This window comes from Mustela erminea, chromosome 19 (assembly GCF_009829155.1).
Source record: "Mustela erminea isolate mMusErm1 chromosome 19, mMusErm1.Pri, whole genome shotgun sequence".
Lineage (NCBI taxonomy): Eukaryota > Metazoa > Chordata > Mammalia > Carnivora > Mustelidae > Mustela > Mustela erminea.
The window spans coordinates 49,093,982-49,106,834 of record NC_045632.1 but is presented as its reverse complement, the minus strand read 5'-3'; the positions used below and the strand labels follow the sequence as shown (position 1 = coordinate 49,106,834).

At 57.7% G+C, this 12,853-nt stretch overlaps 1 protein-coding gene across 2 annotated transcripts; it reads right to left on the bottom strand.

Moving 5' to 3' along the window:
• Positions 1-9,205: 9,205 nt before the first annotated feature.
• Positions 9,206-12,440, bottom strand: LOC116579852 (chymotrypsinogen 2-like). Of its 2 annotated transcripts, XM_032325734.1 has the most exons (7): positions 12,330-12,440; positions 11,305-11,408; positions 11,108-11,187; positions 10,705-10,783; positions 10,218-10,398; positions 9,999-10,132; positions 9,206-9,443 (listed from the first exon to the last, which is right to left on the bottom strand). In XM_032325734.1, the coding sequence occupies exons 1-7, from the start codon at positions 12,379-12,381 to the stop codon at positions 9,282-9,284; spliced, it is 792 nt and encodes a 263-aa protein (XP_032181625.1). In that variant the 5' UTR covers positions 12,382-12,440; the 3' UTR covers positions 9,206-9,281. The 2 variants fall into 2 exon arrangements, with proteins under 2 accessions (XP_032181625.1, XP_032181626.1); XM_032325735.1 differs by lacking the exon at positions 9,999-10,132 and having other exon boundaries at positions 9,215-9,443.
• Positions 12,441-12,853: the final 413 nt, after the last annotated feature.

The window sequence follows — 12,853 nt, the reverse complement described above, 5'->3', positions numbered from 1 at the left end:
CTTTCCTGGGCATGTGCCCGCAGAGGTAGAATGTGCCAGAGCAGGTCTGGCATCGGGGTGTGTGATGGCAGCAGCTGTGGCCCATGGTCCTGCTTGGGTCTGGGTCAAGGGCAAAGGTGGTTCCAAACAAGGTAGCCACGGAGAAGAGCTCAGAGAACTTGGGCTTCCTCTTCCACGAAGGGACGTCGGGACAGCAGCCAGGCGTGGGCAGGGTTGGAGCTCCAGCCTACTCTCTCATGGGCTGGAGAACCTTGGACAAGTAACTGAGCTGGTGTGTTCGTTATCCTAAAGCCCTGGGCAGTGTGGTCAAGGAGGGAGGAGGAGTAGGGACCAAGGTGCAGCCGGCCAGGGCTGAGAATGTTCCTTCGGCCTTGGGGATGGTCAGGAAGGCTCTGTGAGGGTCTGTTCAGTGTCTGGGGTGGTCACTTGGGCTATGTGCAGCGTGGCTCGGCGGGGCAGGCCACCCACTGCCTGTTCACAGCAGGCCGGGTCTCTTCACCCAGATGCCACGGACCCCTGGGATTGAGCATGGCGCCTCCTGGGGTTATGCTCTCAGTGAGAGCTGGTGGAGGCTGGGTCAGGCAGGAGGAAATGGAGTGGGGGCCGGCAGGCAAGGAGGACTGCTTCTGGTGTGGGTGACAGGGTGGACAGTGGGGCCCTTGCTCAGCACTTAAGAATCCAGGGAAGGAGAAATTTGAGGGTGAGCGTGCGAGTGTGAGGTACAGCGTGAGTCCCGCAAAACACAAGGAAAGTGATAACTCATGGCTGCTTTTCATTTCCGTCGCACTGATGGTGGTTCCGCAGAGTACAGCTGTGCAGTCTTGGGCAGGTTATGTGACCTCTCTGGTTTTGTTTCTTTTTTTTTTTTTTAAGATTTTATTTATTTGTCAGAGACAGAGGGAGAGAGAGCGAGCGAGCACAGGCAGACAGAGAGGCAGGCAGAGGCAGAGGGAGAAGCAGGCTCTCTGCCGAGCAAGGAGCCTGATGTGGGACTCGATCCCAGGACCCTGGGATCATGACCTGAGCCGAAGGCAGCTGCGTAACCAACTGAGCCACCCAGGCGTCCCTCTGGTTTTGTTTCTAAGTAGTAAAATGGGGATGCTTTTCCCCATTATGAAAGGACCGCGCTAGGACCCGGCCTAACGCACGGTCCATGTTGGTTGGTCCTCTGTACTCCTTGGAATTCCGATTGGTGCCCTTGCTGCATTCTAGAAGACTGTCTAATGACAGCGAGGGGTGGCCACACTAACAGGTGGGAAAGCCGGGCACAAAGCAGGAGGCAGAGGGTGGCCCCCTCTGTGAGACCCTGCTATCCATGCAAGCCCGTTCCTCCTTTCCAGCCTGGTTTACCAGGCCCAGAGCGGGCTGGGACAAAAGAAAAGAAACACAGATTTTTCCTGCTTTTAGGAAGCATGCATGGGGAAAGGAGAGGGAGAATTTACTGAAAAGAGGGGGAAAAAGTAAAATGTGCATTCCTACAGCTGAGGAGTTATCAGGGTTAATACCAAGGCAGGAGGGCCTCACCCAGAGGGGACATTCTGTAAGTTATAGGAGCAGGTGGAGTGCGCCTCGGTACTGTGCGCAAGCCCAGGCAATGACAAGAGCGACTTGCCACGCTCTGGAGGCTTAGGGCCCTCATGAGTCTGGAAGGCAGGAGGCCCGGGGGCGCGGGGTGCGGGACCGAGTCGGGCCATATTGAAGACGCAGTCGGGAGCGGTTGACCACGATGCTGCACCCGCCGGAAAGCGAGGAGGCCTTGCAGGACCCCAGGTGGGTGGGGCGCAGCGGATGGGGGTAAGGCCGCGGCCTTGGAGCGCCGAGACCCCGCCCACCGCGCCCACCCTGCGCCCCTCGCGCGCGGGCGGGGGAGGTCTGGGAACGCGCGCAGCTGCAGGCGGCGGCGGGGTGGGCGGGCCGCACGTGCACGCAGTCCCGCGGGGGGCGGGGCCCGAGGCCCTCCAGCCAGGGGCGTCGCGACCCCGGAGCCCGAGGAAGGACCCCTTGGCTCGCGCCCTTCCGCTCCTTTTTCGACGCGGGGCTCCTCCGCCCTCGCGCGTTTAGGGCTGGGACAAGCAGCGAAGGCGTCAGGGTCCCAAGGTGAGCCTTCGGGTGTCCCGACCCGGCTGTTCTGCCAACAAAGCTGACAGTATCGAGTATTTCCCTGGTTTCCACTTTTCGCTATTTCTAACTTCCCTCCCTCGGTTTGGAACTCTGCGTCCTGGGCTCCTGGAGCGCACCCGTCCTACTCCTGCACACCCCAAGGGAGAAGGTATGGCCCTGGTTGCGGGTGGCGTGCCATCTCGGAATGGCTTAACTCCGCGCGGGTCACCTCGCTGCAGGGGCGCAGCAGCTGGTGTGTTTGGCGGGCGGTGCTGAAGAAATTCCTGGAAAAGGGGGCGGGTGGCTCAGGATGACCCGCTCCGAGTGCGCCCTGGGAACAAACAGCGTGGGAAGGCTCTTTCCAGGGACGCCTGTGCTTTGCTGGGGACAGCCGGCCCTGAGCCAATCCCTGCCGGGCTGCCTCCTAGAATCTGGCTTCTGGTGGGGGTTGTGCGGGGCGGATGGGGGGTGTCCAGGGGCCGCGTGGCGCGGAGGGAGTGCGTCCTTCCGCCGCTGACAGGGCTAAGACTGGGGTATGGCTCGAGGCTGAAACTCAAATGTCAGTTTCCTTAGGTGAAGGGGCCCCTCTTCTTGAAGCCCTGCCTCTCAGGAGGTCAAATCCCAGACTCTTCTTTGTATTAAAAATAACGTATATTGAGGTATAATTTACATGTGATGAGATGCAGAGGTCTTAAGTGAACAGAGGGACAAATAGATGCACAACCCCCCCACACACACACACACCCCATAGTGTAACAAACACCACAACCAGGATATAAGATAATGCCATCATACCAGAAAGTTCCCTCATGCCTCTTTCCAGCAACCACCATTGTGATTTCTTTCACCACAGATTAGTTTTGCCTTTTCTAGAAATTGATATACACGGAATGGGACTATATATTGTCTTTGTATGTGGATTCTTTTCACTCAGCCAAATGGTTTTGTGTTTCACTTGTGTTCTTGGCTGGAAATGCAGGCGACGTCCAATGCACCCCACGGGGTTGGTCGGGGGACGCCTGGGGGAGGCCTCTCATGGGAGCTTTGCCTTTGTGAAAGATGGTGAAGACCGCCCCAAGGGGAATGGGGCGGGGGTCTTGCTATGCCTAGGGGATGGGTGGGTAGGTTCTGCGGAGAACTGGCTCTCTCAGAAGGCGGCCGCCCCAGGTGGGCACCGAGCATTGGTGCAGACGGAGACTGGCTCCCTGGGACAGGGGCCGGGAGCACCTGTATTGGCATGGGGGGCTTCATGGAGATTTGGGGGTTCAGAGTTCTCCAGCCTTGCTCTGTCTGCCTAAGGTACCCCCCACTCCTTTCCCACCAGCTCCTTACCTGGTGGGGCTGAGTGTCTTTCAGGCTCTGTAAGCCTCCAAGCCCAAAGTCTGGCTCCAGGCTTGTCCGTGTTGGTATGGTGTAAATCACGGGCCGTACAATTCACCCATTTCAAGCGGATGAAGCAATGGTTTTGGGTTTATTGCATCAGTTTTTAAAAATTGTGGTAAAATATATATAACATGAAATGTCCCACTTTCACCATTAAAAAAATTTTATTAACTTATAATGTATTATTTGCCCCAGAGGTACAGGTCTGTGATTCATCAGTCTTACACAATTCCCAGCACTCACCATAGGACATACCCTCCTCATGTCCATCCATTTTCACCGTTTTTAAGTGTACAATTCAGTGGCAGTAATTACATTCCCAATTTGCACAACCATGCTCCCTGTTCCCAGAACATTCTCATCACTTCAAGTGCGTCCCCTGAAGGATAACGCCAATTTTCCTCTCCCCCAGCCCTGGTAACCTCAATTTAATGTACGTCTCTATGGATTTGTCCATTATGGATGTCTCATGGAACTGGAATCAAGCAGTACGTGGGCCACTGGGACCGGGTTGTGTCTTTGAGTGTGATGTTTTCAAGGTTGACCCGTGTTGTAGGTTATAGCTGTACTCTGTTCTTTTTCATGACTGAGTAACATTCCATTGTGTGGCTGTGCCCAGTTCATTTATCCATTTGTCCCCTGATGGACATTTGGGTTATTTCCAGTTTTTGGCTATTGTGAATATTGGCATACAAGTATCTGTTTGAATCCCTGCTCTCGTTTTTAAAGGCAATATGTATACCTAGGAGGGAAATTGCTGGGTCATATGATAATTCAAGGTTTAGCTCTTTGAGGAGCCATCATACCGTTTTCCACAGAGACTACCCGATTTTTCCATCCCCTCCAGCAGTGTGCAAGGATTCCAGTTTCTCCACATCCTTGCCAAAATCTCTTGTTTTCCCTTTTAAAAAATCATCGCCATCATGGTAGGTGTGAAGCAGCATCTCACTTTTTGTGTTTTTCCTTACTTTTCAAATTGTGGTAATTTGCCGTCTGATCCCTGTTCAGATGCTTCATGCCGTCTGAGCCATGTTCAGCTCCATCAGTGGTATTCAGTGCTTTCCCACTGGTGTATGCCCCCACCACGTCCAGAACTCTCTTCATCTTGCTACAGTGGAGCTCTGCATCTGTTAAACTCTAACCTTTTGTTGTCTCCCCCGCCAGCCCCAGGCAGCCATCATTCTGCTTTCCGTCCGATGACTTATAAATGGGATCATACCGAGTTTGCCTTTTCGTGACTAGCCTCTTTCACTGAGCCTGACACCCTACAGTTTTGTCCATTCTGTAGCCTGTGTTGGGATTTCCTTCCTTTTTCCTTTTTTTAAAGATTTTATTTATTTATTTGACACAGAGAGAGAGATCACAGTAGGCATAGAGGTAGGCAGAGCGAGAGGGGGAAGCAGGTTCCCCGCTGAGCAGAGAGCCCGATGCAGGGCTTGATCCCAGGACCCTGAGACCATGACCTGAGCTGAAGGCAAAGGCTTAACCCACTGAGCCACCCAGGTGCCCCAGGATTTCCTTCTTTTTTAAGGCCGAATGATATTCCCTTCTCTACATAGAGCACCTTGTGTTTCTGTGTTCATCTGTGGTTAGGCGTGTGTTACTCCCATGTCTTAGATACCATGGATAATGTTGGTACAAACATGGGTGTACAAATATCTGCTTTGAATTCTTCTGGGTGTATGCGCCAAGGTGGAATTGCGAGATCCTGGGGTAAGCGTGTTCTTTTCTGAGGAACCGACAGTGTGCGAGGGATCCCATTTCTCCATATCCTTTCTCATTCTTACTTCCTGGGTTTTTGCTTGTTTGTTTGCTTGTTTTGTTTGTTTGGTTTGGGCTTCTGTTTGCCATCCTGTATGGATATGAGCTGTATCTCACTGTGGTTTTGATGCACATCTCCCTGATGACTTGTGGTTTTCATCAGCTTCTTGTGTCCTCCTGTACCATTGGTCCAACTCCCCGGGGTTTGTGATCACTGCTGACCCTGGAGGGACTCGGTGCCACAGCCACCTGCCTCGGAGGGCCTGTTTCCGCCTGCCCTTCGGCCTCTGCCGATGCTAATTGGCGATGCCACAGCCTCACCCCGTGGGCCAGCGGGGTCTCCTCTTCTCTGACAAAGAGGTTACCCATGGACTTCTCCAGTCTGTGAGCAACGCCTTCCCAGAACCCCATGTTCAGTGGGCCAGGGGACACAAGCACTACATCAGTCACGGTCTTGCTGGAAAACGGGTGGCACCCTCAAAATTGGGTTATTTTTTGTTATTTTTTAGATTTTATTTATATTTCTGATAGACAGAGATCACAAGTAGGCAGAGAGGCAGGCGGAGAGAGAGGGGGAAGCAGGCTCCTTGCTGAGCAGAAAGCCCTACTTGGGGCTCGATCCCAGGACCCTGGGATCATGACCTGAGCCGAGGGCAGAGGCTTTTAACCCACTGAGCCACCCAGGTGCCCCTAAACATTGGGATATTGAGTTGAATTTAAATGAAGGGAACTTTGCAAAGGTGTGGGCAGCGTTTAGGAAAAACACACAAGGCTGGTGAGGTGCCCAGGGCTCTAGTCTAGGAGCTTATCATGGAGCTTGGGGGGCAGGTTTCCCTGGGAGGTTGGGGGAGGGGGTGTCGTAGTCCCTAGTCAGGGTCTCAGGATGGTGGCCCGCAGGCCAAGCGGTACACGCACACGAGACCCCCTGGGCGCAGCGGGGTGGGGCTGGCTTCGCCACAGCCCTTTGGCAGCAGCGGGACCCAGGGACACTAGTCAGAGCCTCCCCTCCGGGCTGAGAGCTGGGGCCAGCTGACCCTCTGCGGCAGCCCGCTGTGTGGAGGAGAAGGGGGAAGGGCTCAGGCAGGCACCCAGGAGGCCTCGCTGCTGCTGCTGCCACTGGGAGGGCTTAGCTCATGGCCTGGTTGACTGTCAAAGTAAGAGACATGGCAGCAGATGGGAGTAGCCGTGACCTCGGGACTCCGAGCCTCCCCTACACTCGCCTCTGCAACTAGGGGAGCTTTCCCTGCTTTTCCAGAAGATTCCTCTTACACTCCACTGGGCCAGGAGTTTACTTGTGCAACAGACCCAAAGAGCCAGAGACTTCCAGCTCTTTCTGCTCTGGAAAAGTCCCTGAGGCAAGGAAAATACAGTTGGCTGGGCTACCTGCTTGGAATGAGCGAAGGAAAAAAAGAAAAAAACCCGCAGCAAATGTAAATGACCCTGACGTGGACCCTAACTTTGGACTCCTCACACTCGCAGCCAAGGTGGACACTCGGCTGGGAAGCCCCCCCCCAGGGCGGGGTAAGGGGCACACAGCAGGGGGTGTCGAAAGCTTCAGGCCTGGTGGCTCTCTATGTTCCTGGAAATGTGGCTCCCTCAAATGTGGCTCCCTCGGCTCTGCCCTAGAGACGGGGTCCCTCTGGAAGCCTGCCCCGCCCGTGGCCACTGTCCCCACAGGTCAGAGCCCCTGCTTCTGCCCCGGGAAGCGTTTGGAACAAACTCCATGCCCAGCACACACAGACCAAGACAAAGCCTCCAGGCCGCTGGATCAGGAGCAGTGACCCTGTGCCGCTCGCTCTGGCAGGCCTCTCCCGGGGTGATGCAGGCCTGGGGAGCACAGTGCCCAGAAGCCTCGGGAGGAGACCCCTCTGGCCACCCCTAGCTCTCCTGACAAACCGGCTCAGGGCTGAAGCCCAGACCACCTTCCAGAACCACAGCGCTCTCCTTGCCCTGCCTGGACAATGGGACTCACCACGTCATATTTCTGTCATTTTGGTGTGTGACTCTGTCACTAGGCTTCGGGGCTTATGAGGACAGGGGCGCCATGTGCTACGTGCACAGGAGCCCCCAGCCCAGCGTCTACACCAGGATCTGCCGAGAGGTCACTGGGCCCCTACCTGTGGCAAGCGTATCACCATCCTATTACCCGCCCCTTCCTTTTCTCAGTGTTCTGGGATCATCAACGTTGTTTCTGTTGTTTCCCTGTGGATCATTTAATGGCGTGGAACCAGTGCCCGATTTTACGGTACATGGAGCTGTCTACAGTGACTAGTTCCTTACGCTGTGAGTTACCGAAGAAAGAGACCGAGTTGAGCCCTGGGCTAGGGGCATGATGGCCTGTCAATGTGTTTGCTCACCTAGAACCTGCTTGTGGCCTCCGTGAAGGCAATGTCCTCACCCCACACACCCCCTCAGCTACTCTCAGGAGCTTCCTGGCTGGGCTGGTTTGAAGGGGACCCCCTTGATGACCTGGACCACCTGTACAGCACTTCTAGATAATATTGCGCTGAAAATACTTTTTTTTCCCCAAGATTTTATTTTATTTATTTATTTGACAGACAGATATCCCAAGTAGGCAGACAGGCAGGCAGAGAGAGGTGGGGAAGCAGGCTCTGCGATGAACAGAGACCCCGATGTGGGGCTTGATCCCAGGACTCTGGGATCATGACCTGAGCCAAAGGCAGACTCTTAATTGAATGAACCACCCAGAGGTCCACTCCCTCCAACTTTCTAAGTTCTTATCTATTTATTAGAGAGAGACAGAACAAAGCAAGGGGAGCAGCAGGCAGAGGGAGAGGGACAAGCAGACCCTCTGCTGAGCAGGGAGCCCCACAGGAGACTGGTTTCCATCTGACCCCAGCCAGTGGCAGTCGCCCAACCGAGTGAGCCCCTCAGGCACCCCTAGGCTGGAGGGACACAGCAGGCTCGGAGGGGTCAGGGCCTCCATCTGCTCCAAACCGGGCTGGGATATCCTGCTTGAGTCCCGGTGCTCTCGCGGCCCCCAAGTCTGCGGTCGCAGCGGAGTGTTACTCCCCCCGGAACAGCACAAACCCCGGAGGCTGCCGGAGTCAGGACGGAAGGGACAGGGCCAACGGGACCGGCGTGGGAGACCTTCTGGAGGCCCAACGCCAGTGGCTCGGGGACGGATGTGGATGCTGGGGGAGCCCGGACGACCCCCCCTTTCTGAGCCAACGGAGGAGGCCAACATGAGGCAGGTCCGGCATGACCCGTGGAGTCTGAGGGGCCCGAGGGACCTCTAGGCAGAGCAGGAGTGGGGAGCCCAGGAGAGGCGCCCAGCGAGGCTGAGAGGGGAGCCCGCGGGGCCGGCGGGGGGGCAGGCGGGGCAGGTGAGGAGAGGTGCTAGGACTTGGCCCTGCAGGTCCCAGCTTCTGGGGGTGTGGGTGTTGGGGGCGGGAGAGGCCTGGTGTGGGGCTGCCTCGCCCCCCGCACTTTGCGCTTTACCGGAGCTGCGCCAAAGAGGAGAAAGCCAAGGACAGCCCAGAGAAAGGTCATGGCGTGTGACTCAGGAGGTTGAATAGGGTCAGCCTGAAGGACCCTCATTATATTCCCCGGCCCACCAATCGCAGCCTGCCTCGCCATCCCCTTCCTTATCACGAGGCCCTGGGCTGAGAAGCACCTGGTTCCTGGGCAGGCCTGGGCGGCTGCTCCTGGGAAGGGTCCTTGGAACCACAGGTGTGTGCGGCCGGCAGCTGGCCCATCCCCCAGCTGCCCACTCCCCGGGGCGGGGCCCTGAGCGCCCTGAGCGTGGCTTGGAGGGCCAGGCCCCTGCTGCTTCCCGGGGTGGAAGCGTGGAGCCAGGCAAGGGGGACGTGGTCCCGTATCATCTCTTGGGAACAAGACCAAAGGCAGGCCCTCCAGGTACCTCCCGCCATTCGTCCCAGTGAAGACCCAAGTTCACGAGCAGAATGAGGTCTCAGGGGCCCCAACACAGAAGAGCACATCATCAATGTGTCTTTTATTGATTTATTGAAGCTTCATGGGAGCAGGTCCGCAGGGATGGCAGGGTGAGGCTGGACTCAGTTGGCTTCCAGAATCTGCCGTACCCAGGGCATGAGCTCGGTAACGCGGGCGTACACGGCAGGACTGGAGGTGGAACAGGTGCCGCTGCCCCAGGACACGATGCCCACCAGGGTCCAGGCTCCATCCTTCTGGCAGACCAGGGGACCCCCAGAGTCGCCCTACAGGGAGAGAGACCAGGGGCTTGGATCTGGAAGCCCAGGCGGCCTTGCCCAGGGGGCCCTGGACGTTGTTCCAGAGCCCTGACAAGGGCCCGGCAGCCCGCGGACACATGGCACATGCCTATTGGAGGGATTATGAAGGATTACGAAAGAAGCTACAGCAGCTCCTTGCGTGGTTTGTGCCCCTGAACGTCTGGGCCATCGCCTGGGACCCTGTGATACACGCCTAATAAAGTGGTTTGGTTGACAGGGAGGAAGCACGGGTGGTGAGGGCGGGCCATGGAGCCCAACCCCGTCTGGAGACCTCTAGGTGCCATGGGCCACTACCCCGGCTGTACCCGGCACTGCTCCCGGGGGCGGGGGCGTTCGGCCAGGAGAAATGAGCGTTTTTACAACAGCTCAAGCAGGAATTCCAGGGAGAGAGTGTCGGGCCGTCTAAAGAGGCCTGCGTGTGGCTTCTACCTCCTCTCTCTGGCCAAGCCCCTGACCTGGGCTTTTGCTGGAACCCACGCCGGGCTGGGAGGGAAGGGGCCGGGGACAGTCCAGAGACCGTACCATGCAGGAGGACACGCCACTGGCCCCGGCGCAGACCATGAGGTTGGTGATCTTGTTGCCCCAGAACTTCTTGCACTCGGTGTTGGACAGGAGGGGCAGGGTCGCCTGCTGAAGCCTGTCAGGGCCGTTGGCATCTGGAAAGATAGGGGTGGCGGTCAGTGACCGCCGCCCGACCCCCCAGCCCCCCGTCTCCCACCCACCCGGCTGGAGGACGCTCACTGGTGTGTTTGGTCCGGCCCCAGCCAGTGGTGGCGCACAGGGTCCCCGCAGGGAAGTCGTCGTTCTCATTGGGCAGGCACACGGGGGACACGGTCTGGGAGAAGCGGGCAGGCGTGGCCAGCTTCAGCAGGGTGATGTCGTTGTTGACGGTGAATATGTTGAACTTGGGGTTCTTGAAGACCTGCGGGGGCAGGGGCGGGGGGCTGTAGTTGGGGTCCGGGAAGAGGCTGGCACAGGGCTGAACCAGGGCGCTGGGCCACCCCAGATCACCCCCGTGCTTCTGTCTTCAACATGGCAACCCCTCCTGCGGCCCCAGGAGCCTGGCCCAGGCCCAGGACACCCTGCTTTCTGCTTTGCCCTGTCACAACGGGATCCCGCGGAGGTTGGGAGCAGCTGGGGGTGTTCACGCATTAGCCTGGGCACCACACTCCCCAGGGCCTGCCCCCTGCTCACCCCAGGGTCACACTTGGACTCCAGGCCACCATACCTTGGCAATCTTCAGCACTTGGATGTCCTCAGCATCAGAGCCCTGGTCAAACTCCCCAGCCACGACCAGGTGGGAGGTTCTGGAGAGGGCCCGAGAGAGAAGGGGGTCCTCGTGTGAGGAAGGGGGCACACACAGCAGGTGCAGGCTGCGTGTGTTAGCGTGTGTACCTGTGTGCATGTGCTCTGTGTTGTTGACCAGAGATAGGACCTCAAAATATTAGCAACTGCCCCTGGAACAGCTGCCCCTACAGCCCACTGGGTGTTTCCTTCCCGGGAACCCTTGGGAGACCGGCACGAGTCGGGTTTTCTACATGTTCCCAAACAAGGAAACCGAGGCCAAGGAGTTAAAGGTCCAGAGAGTCTCCCCCCGACCAAGGGGTTTCCTGGGGACGCTGGGTCCTCACCTGACCCCGCAGTGGGCGGCAGTGACCACCCAGTCCTCGCTGATGAGGGAGCCCCCGCAGAAGTGGAAGCCAGTGCTGTCCTGGAGGAAGACGGGGAGGAGTGTGTGTTGGCTGGACACCAGCAGCCCCCCGGGCTGACCCCAGGTGGGCCAATACCCCAGTGTGTCCCCCACTCAGGGGTAGAACTCCTTCCTTACCTGCAGGGACACCTGCCAGGGCCAGGAGCCCGGGACTGCGTCCTCTCCATTGACGATCCGGGACAAGCCACTCAGCACGGGGTGGATGGCAGGAACCCCGCAGCCTGGGGGTGGGAGCGTGGGGTAAGGGATGGTGGCCCGGGCTCCCCACTCTCCCAGGAACCCCCAGGGACAGCTCAGTCGGACGTGTGCTTCAGCCCAGACAAGCCCAGCAGGTTGGCTGCAAGGTGGTGGCTGGGCCCAAGCACGGGCTGGAGGCAGGGGTCTGGGGGTGTGGGCCCAGCCCCACCGCTGCCTAGCCTTACTCCTCTGAGCATCTTTCCCTCTACAGAGAGGGGGTCATATAGCTGCTACCCTCACAGAGCTGGGAGACGGATGCAGGAAGACGGGGTGCCTGGGTTGGACATCCGACTCTGGATTTCAGCTCAGGTCTTGATCTCGGGGTCCTGAGGTCGGGCCCCCTGTCTGGCTGTATGCTCAGAGTAGTCTGCCTCAATCTCTCTCTCTCTCCTTCTGCCCCTCCACTCACTCAAATTCTCTTCAAATAAATAAATAAATCCTTAAAAAAGAAAGAAAGAAAGAAGGAAGGAAAGCTGCAAGAAGTCTCAGCAGGCAAAGCAGGAACTTGCTCTGTTCCTGGCACAGATTAAGGGCTCCACGAACTTAAGCTTGAAAGTGCTGGGTTCGAGGGTCTCAAAGGGCTGGTGGAGTCCAAGCTGCACCTGCCCGCCAGCTCGGCCTCTGAGCCTGACTGGGAGCCACTAGCTGTTCAGAAGAATTTTCACTCCCTCTGGACTTGGCCTCCCTATCCTCCTGGGGGCCATCCTGGCCATCCAGGCCGACTGGTCCCATCCTGGTCCCATTGTGGTGATGGGGCTGGTGAGGCCCAGAGGGGGAGAGAGATGGGCTCACGCTCAAAGCACCGCGTTCAGCTGAACAGGGAGCAGGGTCCCTGTTGCCCTTTCTGGCCCCAGGGTTGTAGGTTAGCAGAGACCTCCCTCCCGGCCTCTTGGCCCCGAACTCACCGAAGGCTGTGCTCAGGAGGGCGCAGCAGGAGAGAAGCCAGAGGAAGGCCATGGTGCTGTGGTCAGAGAGCTGTAGGGTGCCTGCCTGCGGAGCTCCCTGTTATATCCCTGTGCACCAAGCTGTTATCTGCAAACCTTGAGGTGGCAGTCCCTTTCCTGGGCATGTGCCCGCAGAGGTAGAATGTGCCAGAGCAGGTCTGGCATCGGGGTGTGTGATGGCAGCAGCTGTGGCCCATGGTCCTGCTTGGGTCTGGGTCAAGGGCAAAGGTGGTTCCAAACAAGGTAGCCACGGAGAAGAGCTCAGAGAACTTGGGCTTCCTCTTCCACGAAGGGACGTCGGGACAGCAGCCAGGCGTGGGCAGGGCTGGAGCTCCCAGCCTACTCTCTCATGGGCTGGAGAACCTTGGACAAGTAACTGAGGCTGGTGTGTTCGTTATCCTAAAGCCCTGGGCAGTGTGGTCAAGGAGGGAGGAGGAGTAGGGACCAAGGTGCAGCCGGCCAGGGCTGAGAATGTTCCTTCGGCC